This window comes from Glandiceps talaboti, chromosome 21 (genome assembly GCF_964340395.1).
Source record: "Glandiceps talaboti chromosome 21, keGlaTala1.1, whole genome shotgun sequence".
Taxonomy (NCBI): domain Eukaryota; kingdom Metazoa; phylum Hemichordata; class Enteropneusta; family Spengelidae; genus Glandiceps; species Glandiceps talaboti.
In genome coordinates, this window is record NC_135569.1 from 454179 (window position 1) to 470000 (window position 15822).

The following is a 15822-nucleotide window of genomic DNA, read 5'->3' on the forward strand; positions in this document are numbered from 1 at the left end:
AGACAGACAGACAGACAGACAGAAAGACAGACAGACAGACAGACAGACAGACAGACAGACAGACGCTTGCAATACTGATTGACCAGATGTGTTATTTGTTAACTTAGTTTTGTGTAATTTACTTGATGTGGTTATTATTATTATTCGCCAAATTTCACACTTGGGGATCCATAAGTAGAAAGCACTCAAACCTCGACTTCAAAGAACTCATGGCAGGATACCTAGCTCTGGAAATATACATTTCGAGGTTTCCGACATGTTTCATGCTCTATGGTGTAGTTTATTCCAAAGTTTAATAACGGAAACATCCGTAATGATCACAGATTAGATACGTTTGAGAGGTTTTCCTTTAGATGGAGAGAGGAATGTATGTTTACTCAAATTACTTCATCAAATGAAATCGTCAGCCATATGTTTGCTTTCTTCTGAGTTGTATAATATTAAACAGATAGCTTGACGAGCCTTTTACTGTTATATGTATGTGCTATGGTTAAGTGTATATGTAACAGAATGCAAGGAGTTTCCGGCACCTTCAAACTTTAGCCAGTTAGCCATTACTGAAAAAACCACGTTCTATTACACAATAGTCTGGATGTCAACGTGGTTCCTAACAAAATTGCGTGAGTGGAGGTATAAATCGTAACGATATCGTATAGGAACTAGACTAACATGAGCTGTCGTAAAGAGGTAAAACCCTTAACCTTACGACATTATGGTTATAAACCGGTCCTCTTTACGACAGTGCTACTTGACGACATACGCTCAGAATTATTGTAAACCCGTGATTCTCATATAAAACTCACTGACCACCAAGGAAGTACCATTGCCGACTTCTTGACGCGTAAAAAAGGTGTATTTCGGGAATTGAATAGAATTCCATAAGGTTTTCAATTTATGATTTTTATTGACACGGGAATTAATAGTAGTATGTAATTTAACATCCATCGGGCTGGTGTATTCATTGACCCAAAATTAATGCGACAGTGGAAAACGAACTTCAGTTACGTGGGATAACCATAAACTAAAACCATTGTTGTGACATGTTGATATTATACTACTCTGGCAACCGAGGTCTTGGTTTACTAAGATAAGATGCAAACTAAAACCATTGTTGTGACATGTTGATATAACCTATTGAATGGACATTGCTTTATTTACACTCACATTGGGGTGTCGTTTCTGATAATTTCAACGCTCTTCTAGTGTACATTTTAGGGGCCTTACAGTGCAGTGTGTATCTTGATTACAGGTTGACTACATCCGCACTGCTATGCACTCACTTGTGTAATCTATCACATCTGATGGCAATAGTTTTAGTTTGTCTCAATCTCAGTTATCTGAAAGGTGGGTCCCAGTTGTCATAGTAACAAGCTACACAACGCATACACAAATAGAGTGACTGTTCAGTTCGATATTTTATTGTGTTTTCAAAATATATTAAATAGACAGTTCAATTTGAGACATCATTTACATAGCTCAACACTTGCAATTGCATAATGTGTAAAATGTCGATTTTTATGTAAAAGCCCTGTAAAGTGATCATAAACTCACCCTATACCCTTGTCAGGTTTATGCATTGACCACCAAATCATCCATTTGCTTTCGTCAAATGTAATGCTACAACTCCCCAGATTTGGTCATGGACTACAGTAAATAATGCAGGCTACTAGTGACAATCAAGTTTGCTTCCGTAAGTAAAATAAACTGTGTAGTTCTTCCTGTCAAATAACAGATAAATAACGTAGAGAAGTGTTCAGAGCTTAACTGTGTCCCTTTAATTTACCCAATCGTTATTTTATTCATAAATACGTAAAAAGAACTTAAAAGTTACACATTGCATTGTTTATCTTGAGTTATACAGATGTATCGTATTAATTGCATTATACTCCTCTACTCTACTCTGCTCTGCTCTACTCTACTCTACTCTACTCTACTGAAATGTGCTATGCCATATGACAAAGCATTGTGCCATAATACACGCTTTAAAACTCTATCATACTCTGCCGTTCTGTTCTGTACTGTACTACATTGCGCTGTGTTGTGGCGTGCTGTGCTGTGCTGTGCCGTGCTACGCTGTTGTGTTGTGTTGTGTTGTGTTGTCTTGCGTTGCGTTGCGTTGCGTTGCGTTGTGTTGTGTTGTGTTGTGTTGTGTTGTGTTGTGTTGTGTTGTGTTGTGTTGTGTTGTGTTGTGTTGTTCTGTAATGCAATGTACCGAGTACTATATTTGTATAAGCAGAAATACAAGTCTGAAACTTTTGTGGTTTACTTTAAATAGTTTTAGCAATAAAATTTGAACCCGAATAGAAGAAAACGATTGAGTTTTTAAAATAGAAAACAGAACCATCTAAAAATCTATGAATATAATATTTCAACGTGGCAATCAAACACCACGTTAAATCTACTATAAAAACTAAAATGACAACCAAATTTTAAAAAAAAGGATCAGGAAAAATCCTTCAATGTGACAAATTTTGCGTGATTCGAGGTATTTTAATTTCTAAATAATTGGTCCCAAGGTGCACTCTTCCTTTAATCAAATAACCAATGTACACCTGCAACAACTAATGTTAGCATAATGCTAGAAAATACAGGTAACTTGTTGGAAGTCGACGTCTGTCCGATGGTTACCCGACTGTCTGCTGTTGCTGTTGTTGTTGATTCGGCGATGCTCACCGAACTCTCTGTCCCTGTTTCACCGTCACTATAAAATAATTGATCAGGTTCAACTATATACTCAATTGATGTTCTAGGTCCGTGGACTAGTTCACCCTGTAGGCCTCTTGCAAATACCATTACCTGTTTAAACAAATGAAATAAAGTTTGATAAAGTCACTGAAATTACTTTACCCCTATAAAGACGGAATGAGAAGGAATTTCAAAGAGTGCTCTTAAAAACCGCATCCCTTCCCATACATTTTCAAAATATTTCACAAAAAATAAAATAAATGCTAAATTTATTTTAAGAACATTTTGTAAATCCATGTCAATGCACTCATTCATAGTTTGTGACCCAAATCGTCAGTTCTCTGGAGGTTTATATTTTTATTTCACTGTGACCTTCGTATATCCTAGAAAGCTGATACGTTGTTTGTCTGATTCTATGTCAATTTGATGACAGTTTTATGAATTGCATAATTACCATGAAGAAAGTATTTGTTATAAATATCACAACCTCTACATTACACATTCTACATTTGTGATCAGTGTCTACTACTTTTCCTTGACTAATTTTGAGAAAGATAACTTACAGTTATTTGGTATGAAATATTCACTTTAACTCCTGATGCAGTCACAACAATTGGGACCATGTCATCATTTGAGGAGATCTGAAAGAAAGATAGGTGATACTATGCAGAAAATAGAATATTGACAGTATACAGACTATACGATTTAGACAGTTGTATTGGGGCTACGATTAGGGTTAAGATTAATACAATTTCACATCAAATCGCTTTGTAATCATGTGATTATTCTACTCTGACCTCTTTCCAAAGTGTCTGTCTCTTGCAGAGAGTGATTCATATACATTGCAATGCGTTTGCTGTATGCATCTGTGTCTTGCCGAGTGGATTTATAAACATTGTGATAAAATTGGTGCATGGGTGTTCATGGGTGTGCATGGTGTAGTCCGCACGCGCACACACCATGATATGATGCATCAAAATCATGGCTGGGATGCAACAATTGTATCCGTTCTGACTTGTGTTGTTCCTTGACAACTTACTTTTTCTTCTATATTGAGGTTACCATGGTTACGAGAACAGTCAAAGATTGAAATTTTGACATCTCGTCCTTTTGAAAGTATAATAATTCATTGTGACATCTCTCAAATTATTGCTAGTTCTATTCTGCGTCTTTCACTACTAGATAGGTGACATTTGAACCCAACGTTACGAAGACAAGATACAATGGAAGTAAGTCGAGTAGAAAGTAAAATATCGCCTGACTCAACAAAAATCTTACGAATATTGGATTCAATCTAATCTTCTCGACGTCTGATTCAAAACTTTGCATGTTGACTGCTGATTTGTGTTTCTTGATTGTAACTGAGAATTGTCGGTTTACAAAGTTTCAGCCAAAGTTATTATCGATGTGCTTATCCATGTTAAACGATAAACCATTCAATTTTGCGCGATATACTATTTCTTTCATTAACTCGATTATATTAAAGTTTAAGATATCACATTGTCGGTCATTAAAACACACATTGAAAAACATTCCACACTGAAGTATTTGTGAGTTGATTATGACTGTCCTGTCATGTTCTCACCTCTTTTACAATATTAGATACTTCGTTGTTGGTGGTCTGTAGATTTATGAATTCCAATGTATACCCATGTATATTGTCGTTGTGCTGTATCGGACGTAACCAGGAGACAGTAACGTTCGCAGTTTCTCCGTTTTCATCATCGCCAACTACATCTACGACAGTGAGGCCGATGGGTGGGCTACACAATGGGGTACCTTTGTGAAAGAAACGTGCAAACGGAGAACATTAGAGGTGATTAAAGTGATCAATTTATATCTTCAATAAATGCATACAATAGTAGCTCAAATCTTTGAACAAAAATTCCAATCATTGACAGTCATTGAAAAAAGATTGTGGTGAGGATCATGTAAACAGTTCCCTATGACCTATGACCTAGTCAAAGTCTATTGGACCAGACAAACACATAGGACAAGTTTTGGGTACAACTTACATACAACAAAAACGACGACGGTGACAAATGTACTCCTTTTTCATAGCGGGCCATTTCTATTCAAGAAATTCGCTTCGAAATACTACAGCAGAGTTTATAAGCTTTTTTTACTTGGGTGATATTACTTTTATAAAACCTGAATTCAACTATTCCTGTATGTTGTTTGAGGTTGAATACGCCTCTGTGATTAATGTCACTGAAGTCAAAGCTCTTAAAATATCTCCAAACTTTCCGATAACTGAAAGCTTTCTTCTGGTTCTTTTGAAATAATAAACGAAAATTGGGGTTTCATCCTCTTGTTTTTAAGGACATTGGCAATCTTTTATTTTACCATAAACTTAATACAGCATTCAGTGGCCATATGGGATTCTAAAATGGCGGCCGTATTGGATTCTAAAATGGTGGCCATATTGGATTCGGTGATTCTAAATGGAGACCATATTGGATTCTAAAATAGCGGCCATATTGGATTCTAAAATAGCATAATCCTGCTCACATTTTGACCTCTATTTCTAAAATGTAACACCTGATTTTTTTCTTGATTTTAATTGCGAATGTGTTGAGTTTTCTTGAGCATAGTAACAGAAAATGTTTAAACAGACTGGTATTGTTTCAAGGCGAATTTCACTTTAAGTGGCACAATTTGATTTATAAGCCGTTTTTTATACGGTTGAATATTTTTGCATAAAACTTCGATTAACCCTTAACCCTTAACCTTTGACCCTTGTGTAATGATATTGTCAACGCATGGCAAGAAGAATAGTGTTCTGTCATTGTTAACAAAATTGATTGCATAATAAGAATTTCCTTTACAGGTATACTAAATTATGTCAAATGAATCGTTTATATTTTGCACAAATGCTAGATTTTAGCTAAAGTAACAGCAAACAATCGTTAAAGGGCCAGTTCACAAGAAGGATTCAAATTACATATGAAAAACAGTTGTCTAAGATAGTTATGGAAAAAGTTGGTCTAGTACAAAAGAACAATACTTTTTCAACCTTGGGCTCCACTGATAAGATGAATGTACTGTAAGGATGTTGAATATGTTTCAGTAAGTAGAATATTACATAAATATGCAGCAAAAGTTACAAACACAGCTAATGGTCCTTTTGACCAGGTTATTCATATCATTGTAGTTAACCCAAGCTTCACCCTACTTAGGACCATAATTTATATTATGAATACATTTTTACGAGGTTGATGAATTCCACAGTTGTAATTGTACCCGCAAAGGAATGTTCCGAAACAAATTTAGTATTTCATATTTGTCAAGGACATAATGTTATATACAAACACTGCAACCACAGTTTCAGTAATTGGATACCAAGAATGATACGGAGAAGGGCCCTGTGGCCTAATAAATAAGTTATATATCCTAGCCAGTTTTGTAATCCAAACAAAATTCAAGAGTCAAGTGAAATTATAGGGTTGGGAATTTAGAGTAAAGACTATGTGATCTGCGAGATGTTTTATCCTATGCAAAACTGCAATGGCACCCAGTTGACTTGAAAGAAAACGGCATATCACGCAATAAGATTCTCACCGACATTTCTACATTTTCTTGGCGTGTACCACAATTATCTTAGTGGACTGTCGTCAAATCATATACGCTGTAACAATTATTTTAGTAGATTGTCAAATCATATTCGTTGTAACAATGAATATTTTTGCAGACATGTAAATTGTAACAATCATATTACAGAGTGTGCCAAACGATAAGATTTAGTAATGTTAGTAAGATATTTGTTGAGGTAGACAATAAAATGTAAAATTTTAGTAACGAAACGATTTTTGTAGACTTAGACGACTGTTTCTTTCAACTGAACTAGGTTCCATTGACATTGTATCATATCAGAAGCTTGGACCAACTGCCCTGTAGGTGTCATTAATCAACAGATAAATCAATTTGACTCACATCTTTCATGGCAGAATTCTCTGCTTCCAGTCTCTGAATAACAATCTACAAAAAACAAAAACATGATTGATATTAATTACAAATAAAAAGACGTGGGATGAACGCGAAAGTGGCTCCAAACATTACATTCTAAGACATGTAAATTATTAGTAACAAACACAGAAATGTATGAATCTGATTAAAACAAATATTTTACGATTTCCGAAGAACGGGACATCAACATTTATCTGCTTGGCACAAAAACCCCACAATCGTTTACAAAAATCTCAACAAAGCAATTTTACCTGGTGCCTTTGTCTCCGGGCATGCAGGGCTACCGGTGTCATTGGAAGCGTCCTTTACTGCAATCTAGAAAGTACAAGTCATGGAAGTGTGAACTATGAAGTGGGAAGTGTGAAGTGTGAAGTGTGAAGTATGAAGTGGGAAGTGGGAAGTGGGAAGTATGAACTATGAAGTGGGAAGTGGGATGTGTGAAGTGGGAAGTGCGAAGTGTGAAATCCTAATAGGCTTTCGTAGCTTTCGTATGGATGTGTGTTGGATGTGTTTACATCTACGGTTATATTTCACATGTAATAGAATGTGTTGGTCGAATAATACACCGCAGTATATAAAATACAATTAAAACTACTAAACCTGCAACAGATTGTCGTCTGCCAGCACAATAGCCTTACTGTTATATTAATCGTCTGGCTGCAATAACTCTTTGTCAAGTCAGAGGATATGATGTATGTTCGGAAAATGTTCGTCGAGCCAGACGATAAAATATGACAATCCTAGTACGATTTTTTGTCAAGTAAGACGAAGCTTTGTTTCAGATTAGTAGAGTAAACCGAACAGTATTATTCATTACTGAGCTAAACGTAGTTTGCTAGATGATAACCGTACCTGTATAGTGTATGTATATCCATAGTCTAGTCCACTCAGTGATATAGCATTATTTTTCTGATGTAAAAAAAAAAGACGTACGACATTATCATTCAAAGAATGTGTATACTACTAAAATAGATACATATACGTGAAGTAAACGGTGACATGAAGAAATGACAGATGGATGAGAAATCGGTAAACAACTTTACTGTGTGTTTCTACTTGAAAAATAATTTACCAAATTCATGTTTATAACTGAATAATTGCAACCAAGAAATATTTATAATGTAGTCAAACACAAGTAATCTCTACGTCACTTCCGTTTTATGCATAATATGTTAATTCCCATATATAGCAACATCGCCATACATACTGATTTCTTGCAATCAAAAGTGAGTGTTTATGTTTTACACAATTTGCTTACAAATAACTCCTTATACGTACAATAACAATTCTGTGTATGCTGCAATTTACTGAGATACAAATACGGACTTGGAGTATGTTGATTCACAGTTGTGTTTTTCCAAGAAGAAAAATGTATATAAGTTTCTTTGTTCATCAAAAATTCAAAATAAAAACCCATTTCTCACTTAAACGGCGACTTTAAGACTAATTTCATACCATTATAGTTTCACCTACAAATGCAAGCTGTAAGAACGTTGTTTGTAATTTGTAAAACAGCGTTACCAAAGCAACAAGTTCCTCAAATTCAAATATTCTAGCAACAAAAAAGTTTACACTTACCACTGAGAAATCAGTAGCTTTTTCAACGAATCTAAATACTGATGTTTGACATTTCATTTTGTCCTCCTCGCTTGTCACAGGTAGAGTACTGTTAACCGAGCAGTGAGATGACTCCTGGGTTAGCCGAACAAGAAATTCCATACCATTTGTAAAACCTACAATAAAACAAAGATAATAATATCCACTAAAATTATGGTGTCATATTTGTCTTTTGACCTATTTTACTGAGAATCACAACTTTAAGTTCCTAGTCTATTGGTTATCCCATTTAGCCCAGAAAAAAGACGAATGACATAAAGGGGCTTGTCACTACGAGTCAAAGACGACCTACTAATACATAGAACGAAAGTACGCGTATTGATTTGACACCACGCTATCACCCTTTCCCTTCTACTTGACCTTTGACTCGCGGTCAATATACCAGGCCCAGTACCCCTAATATGAATGATAGTGCCTGTAATCCCAGCCGCAGTATTGCTAGTGCATGTAATCCCAGCCGCAGTATTGCTAGTGCATGTAATCCCAGTCGCAGTATTGCTAGTGCCTGTAATCCCAGCCGCAGTATTGCTAGTGCCTGTAATCCCAGCCGCAGTATTGCTAGTGCATGTAATCCCAGTCGCAGTATTGCTAGTGCATGTAATCCCAGACGCAGTATTGCTAGTGGCTGTAATCCCAGCCGCAGTATTGCTAGTGCCTGTAATCCCAGCCGCAGTATTGCTAGTGCATGTAATCCCAGTCGCAGTATTGCTAGTGCATGTAATCCCAGACGCAGTATTGCTAGTGGCTGTAATCCCAGTCGCAGTATTGCTAGTGCATGTAATCCCAGCCGCAGTATTGCTAGTGCATGTAATCCCAGTCGCAGTATTGCTAGTGCCTGTAATCCCAGTCGCAGTATTGCTAGTGGCTGTAATCCCAGTCGCAGTATTGCTAGTGGCTGTAATCCCAGCCGCAGTATTGCTAGTGGCTGTAATCCCAGTCGCAGTATTGCTAGTGGCTGTAATCCCAGTCGCAGTATTGCTAGTGGCTGTAATCCCAGCCGCAGTATTGCTAGTGGCTGTAATCCCAGTCGCAGTATTGCTAGTGGCTGTAATCCCAGTCGCAGTATTGCTAGTGCCTGTAATCCCAGCCGCAGTATTGCTAGTGGCTGTAATCCCAGTCGCAGTATTGCTAGTGGCTGTAATCCCAGCCGCAGTATTGCTAGTGGCTGTAATCCCAGTCGCAGTATTGCTCGTGGCTGTAATCCCAGCCGCAGTATTACTAGTGGCTGTAATCCCAGCCGCAGTACTGCTTTCGTTATAAGAATAAAGAAATGTTACTGTGTGAAGCTTGAAATGAAAGATTACCTTCAGGTAATGCCCATTCTATATCCATGGAAAGTTGCCATTCCCCACGGCTTGTCTGATACGAATTCCATTTAGTTGTGACCTTGTCTTTATCTACCAGTGGCAAAGCTGTGGAAATAAATTATATAACAAAGGAGACGAGGAAAATTTATTACACCAAAAATTAAAGAACATTACTAGTATATCAAGAGAAGACCTTCACACTGGTGGATTCGACTGTGTCCTCTCTACAAACGCTTAGTCTTTTGCTAATGGTGTTGTATTCAAACGTAAATTTAGGTTACAATTTCATATAACAAAATTATAACCCTATTTAGATACGTTCAAGAATATCAACCCTATTTAGATACGTTCAAGTATATCAACCCTATTTAGATACGTTCAAGTATATCAACCCTATTTATTTAGATACGTTCAAGTATATCATGAAATATTTCCACTTGTGATTAGTTTATCCTGTCGGTCGACAAAGATTACTTCACACAGCGCCATCCAAATTATGTTTTAGATATGTTAGATATAGTGACTTTGTGGTAATGTTGTGTAGTCTAAACAGGATTGAATCAAATGTGGGTAAATATATTTGTGTACGTAGCTGTACACATACTATGGTACAATATATTCAATCAAAATGATTAGTGGGTCCGTACCCAAAACTCAGAGCCACTAGTGATGTTTGATGTGCAGCTAGTGCAACTTAAAGACTACAAAAAACTAAAATTAATTAGTAGAGACAGTAATTTGGCAGGAAATGTGAACGTAAATAGCTCAAGGAGAAACTAAAAGATCATAGAGTGAGAGATAAAGTGATTTTTCTGTAATCTATTCTCTCCCTACTATTATATAATTGTGGTTTCTTCCCCTTCCTATCTTAGTCTAATAGAGTAAAGTGTGTTATATCACAGACAAGGAAGTCTGGTTTCGATAACTACCGACATTATGTACGATTTCCTTTCTACGAATAACTGAATGATATATTTGAATAAGGGACAGTGGGGGACTGGCATCGGCATCCCCGGACCAAAGCATTATCTATGTTTTGCACTGATACAATAAGTTATGTCTCCTGCTAGAGGGTCAAAATAACCTGTTCACTTTATCAGCTAGACTGTTACAACGTGTTGTTCAGCAGGTCCTATCAGACTTCTAAACCGCTGGAGTATTGGTTGATAGTGAGGCACGAATATTGCATCGTACAGATTTCACATCTGAACGCATGATTGCCCGATGTAATTTTTATATATAAATCAAGATTTGATGTAGAAACATACTTTTTTCTTCTAAAATGAAGGCTGTTTATGATTATGAAAATATTATTTTTAAGACCTAATTAAAAAAAATTGTTTGGTACATGGTTCCTGTTACCCGACCCCATCTAGTTTTTCACTGCCGACCCTAAACATTTTTTTTACATATTCGAGAGAAAAATGATAAAATAGTGAACATTTTGGAGTCTCGCCTGAAATAGTGGACGCGTGGACGCGGAAACTGACATCAACTTAAAAAGACACTATAAAAATGTTCTTCCAATCTGTAATGGCTGTACACCTGATGGGAAGAAACCAATAATACAGAGACCATATGGAAAACATAACTACCTGAGCTAGACACTAACACATGCATAATCGGAACCACCAATTTTTTTATTAGACCTAATCATAACTTAATTTTATTATATCCTGTAATTATGATAATATCCTAAAAATGAATAAGTAGTCAAAAGTTCGATAAATCACCTTTAATGTCAGAAATATCGACTTACTTGGCATGAAAAAGGAGTGACCTAGTGACGGCAAACACGCCATTACTGTTAACAGAAGAACCAAAGTGATGATTGTTACGTTTGCCATCTTGGCCATTCGTTCTGTATCCTCTGTCTGACCTGAAAATTAATATGGTAATAAAATATATTATGACGTTGGAAAGACCTACATATGAGAGTCCTGATATTTGTCTTCATTCAATCCTAAATACGGGTGACCTAAGGGACCTTGTCAGTTCGAATCGAATATAAGAAGTGACAAATCCCTTAGGTCACACGTACCTTCCAGCTAAATAAAGATATTGGTGACTAGTATGAGTATACGTGCGAAAGTACCATTTACTCGTATAAAAAATCAGGAAAATTTTTGACCTATACTCCAATCACCATGGAACGAATGACGTAGATACGTGATGTCGTGACGTAAAACTCATATAAATAATATAAATAGTATATATCTCATAGTTTGGCTCGTGAGCAGTCACATAAATCTAGATATTACTATTTTAAACTTACATTATAAATATTGTAGGTTTTACTATTAAATAACAATGACAATATTTTGAAGCCATGCATACATAAACAACGCATGACTTCACATCCCTGAAGACCCGATGACTCAAGTTGAAAACTAAGGCTTATCCAAATATTGAATTGAATTGAATTGAATTGAAATTTATTTCATCAGATAACAAAAACAAAACAATAAATAAATAAATAAATAATACATTACACTTTCAAAAAAATTTTGGACAAAAGGAAATATACATGTGTTATCTAATGGTGGTGAAGTGAAAAGTTTGTAACAAATGATTACATGGCACAATTTAAAACTGGACTAGCTCAGCTGTAACTGGAGTTGTTATATTTTCGATCAGACAACTAACAATATATTCACTGAAAATTGTAAAAACTACCAATAACTAGAAAATATGTTAATTAGGAGTCGATTGTATCAGAAGTAGTACAGTAACAAGTTGGAATTGGGATCGCATTGGGTGCTGATTTTTGAGTGCGGACCCAAAAATCGATTTCAATTAATTTATTGAGACCAAATCAAAACTATATATGATCTGGTCTCACTTAATCCTTCTGAGAGATAGGAAGTCACAAATATTCGATCTAGTAATGTTTTGTATGAGGATCTATTCAACCATTTAAACAAATTGGTGTGTCCAGCTCGATTGGTTTACATTTTAATCTACAAATACATGTATGTGAATATCAATATTTGATGTCACTGACCGTGACTACCGACTAGTATATGCTTGAAAATTGATGGATGAGGAAGCAATGTTTCCAAATACTTATTATGCTAATTATACGGATTGTAAATGAGGGTTTTCATTAAATCGGCGGGAAATGTAAACTTTGCTGCACACCTGTGTACATACATAAAGTACTCTATATGTCATAGAACTATTTGTCATATCCGTATTAGAAAGTAAATAAAAAGATTCCAAAATGTATTTTTCTTATCGTTTTCATTAGCTGTGTATTTTACCTTGTAACAAAATATGACAGGGTTATTTCTGCATCAGCTGTGTTTGATGCCTTTTGGGCGTAATAGACATAACCTTCGAAAACACGTTTGACGGTGTTGTGAGTGTGTGTGTGTGTGTGTGTGTGTGTGTGTGTGTGTGTGTGTGTGTGTGTGTGTGTGTGTGCCGGTGCGTGCGTGCTTTAAATGGATGGATGGATGGATGGATGGATGGATGGATGGATAGATGGATGGATGGGTGGATGAGTGGGTGGGTAGATGGAGGGATGGATGGAGGGAGGGATGGATGGATGGATGGATGGATGGATGTAGCGACCGTAGGCATAATGTTAGTCTGGTGCTATCCTTCATCGATTTCTCTTTGCATCGAGACTAGTACAATGTACCAATATACATCTAGGTGTGTACATTACAAGTGTATATACATATAATTTGTATATGCACCACCTTGAATTAAATTTTAGCAAAAAAATGCTTTAAAAATCGGCTTGGTTCCCCATTGTATATTTTTTGTGACAGATCCATGAACTATTTACCAATTTCGGCAAAAAGGCAAAATGAAATATAACCGTGTCGGCAGTAATTAGTGTTAGTCAAACCGTCAACGTGGGTAAAGTAACGTATAATTGGTGAATTTAATCCAAGGTAAATTAAACTTGATAGCGTTCTAATCTATTTGACTTGTTCCAATTATGGTTATCAGCAATGTAAATTTGCAATGAATTTATACAGTAAACATAAGGATTCAATTTCATCGTTTTGCATTATGAAAAGTGAATGTCCTGGTGTCCTGCACGTGTCAGGGATCAATGACACTGTTCTGTTATTATTTATTCTTGTCCATGGTTGAATTGTCACGTGTTTGTGATGTCCAACGTATGATTCTGTTATTCTTTCCTTCTGTCAAAGGTCTGTGTGTCTGCCCTTGATGTGACTGTGTTAGATACATTTGACACCCACGTGTTGTGTTAAATGCTGTTGACACCCACGTGTTACCAGCCGTGTGAATCAATATGGTTTTAATATTAAAATGATTTCACGGTAAACACTTTTAGCTAGAGTGTTTATGTGCGTAGGACATTGACATATACTAGAAAGTTCCTACAAATTTAAAAATGAAATAGTTCTTTACTGGCTTTATTGATTAGGAACGTTTTCTTATTGTGTTCAATATTATTTCGTATGGTTTAAATAAATTCAATAATTATAATGTATATTTATAATTCGCCTGTTCTCCTGATAGCTCACATTTATTACCCCTGGTATGGATCAATAACATCGCAACGGCCTTTAACTTAATACTAAACTCCTATACTATGGGGAACATACAGACTATAAAAGCGTGTAGGACTAATCTTTCACATTGCAACCCTATCCACCAAGTCCCCAATTTACAGCTGGGTTGACTGAGATATTCAGAAACAAACTAGACAGATATATAGACAGACAGACAGACAGACAGACAGACAGATAGACAGATAGGCATACAAATAGATAGATAGACAGACAAACAGACAGATAGATAGATAGATAGATAGATAGCCGATAGATAGATAGATAGATAGATAGATAGATAGATAGATAGATAGATAGATAGATAGATAGATAGATAGATAGATAGATAGATAGATAGATAGATAGATAGATAGATAGATAGATAGATAGATAGATAGATAGATAGATAGATAGATAGATAGATAGATAGATAGATAGATAGATAGATAGATAGATAGATAGATAGATAGATAGATAGATAGATAGATAGATAGATAGATAGATAGATAGATAGATAGATAGATAGATATTTGTTGGGCCGAATTTATAAAGTAGCAACACACACCAATGTTAGATTGGGCCAATCTTCCTTCCATTGTACTAAACTCAGCGTTGCGTCCTGTACAGGGCTATAATTTTACGACGATTGACCATTCTCCATTTTGCTTCAACACCGATGACAGGTTTCGGAAAGCCTATACGGAAACGAGTTTAGAGTAACATGACCCACGACTATCGAGAACTAAATTTAACTAGGGATATTAAAAATGAAATACACTGTTTTGAGGTCAACTTCACGACACAGTTCACGTGCCTGTGTAATGCGAACTATTCAACATCACATAACAATTCAGTCATGTGTAATTTTTCACACGCATTGTAGGGTCGTGGTACTGAGGTGTGGTTACCACCTACACTCTAAACATTTTGACGCTTAGGACACGTCGCGTCAGTTTGGTCTGTGTCTGGTTCCAGATTACAAGCATTCTGTGTACTTGCTCTGAACACATACTCTGTGTTCAAAGAAAAGTGTTACATACAGTGTGCCGATGCGTCAACAGCGTTCTATTTCATATGATTTTGATCACATGTTATGTGTTCAAATAAAGACAGTATATGTTCTAAAACTGAACACATGAGTTCTAGTTTTCTTACTGAACACATACACTGCATTCAAAAAGTGTTACAATTATGTGTTCTAGTATGTGTTCAATAACTGAACACATGACTTTTAGTGTGGGGGTATCGTTTACATCTAACAAGACGTACTGTGAAGTTCTGAGTACATGCGTCTACAGGGATATTGTTGCTATGGTAACAACGTAGGTCGGGACATGCTGGTATGGCGACTACATGTAAAATTATGCTACAGTCCGGCACAACTAGTGTTAAGTTTCGATGTTTAAAATAAACATTTAGCTGATAGACAAATCAATCATTTCATGAACGCAACTGTATTGCAATCGAAACACAACAAGCCACTTTACAACATCAGCACGTACAGGCCACAGGCATTTGTTTCCCGAGTTATGTCTCAGAATATTTATATCAGAATACAATGAAATGTCGATAATATCGTTAATATTGACGTAGTCAGCCAACTATATATGAAAGGGGTAAAATTACACTTGTTTCTGTGATCGCGCAGGTTCACTCACTGCGAAAGAAGACGTGTCTTCTTTCGCAGTGAGTGATGAACCTGCGCGATCACA

At 36.1% G+C, this 15822-nt stretch overlaps 1 protein-coding gene across 1 annotated transcript in view; it reads right to left on the reverse strand.

Moving 5' to 3' along the window:
* Positions 1-1908: 1908 nt before the first annotated feature.
* The window catches only part of LOC144451374 (uncharacterized), a 17080-nt gene continuing 3166 nt past the window's right edge, over positions 1909-15822 (reverse strand). Inside the window, exons 2-10 of the mRNA XM_078142196.1 lie at positions 11335-11454; positions 9573-9680; positions 8230-8384; positions 7504-7560; positions 6903-6966; positions 6619-6663; positions 4271-4464; positions 3249-3326; positions 1909-2796 (exon numbers count right to left, since the gene is read on the reverse strand). Coding sequence (XP_077998322.1) covers positions 2530-2796; positions 3249-3326; positions 4271-4464; positions 6619-6663; positions 6903-6966; positions 7504-7560; positions 8230-8384; positions 9573-9680; positions 11335-11431 — 1065 coding nt within the window. The 5' untranslated portion in view covers positions 11432-11454 and the 3' untranslated portion in view covers positions 1909-2529. The remainder of the gene's footprint in view (positions 2797-3248; positions 3327-4270; positions 4465-6618; positions 6664-6902; positions 6967-7503; positions 7561-8229; positions 8385-9572; positions 9681-11334; positions 11455-15822) is intronic.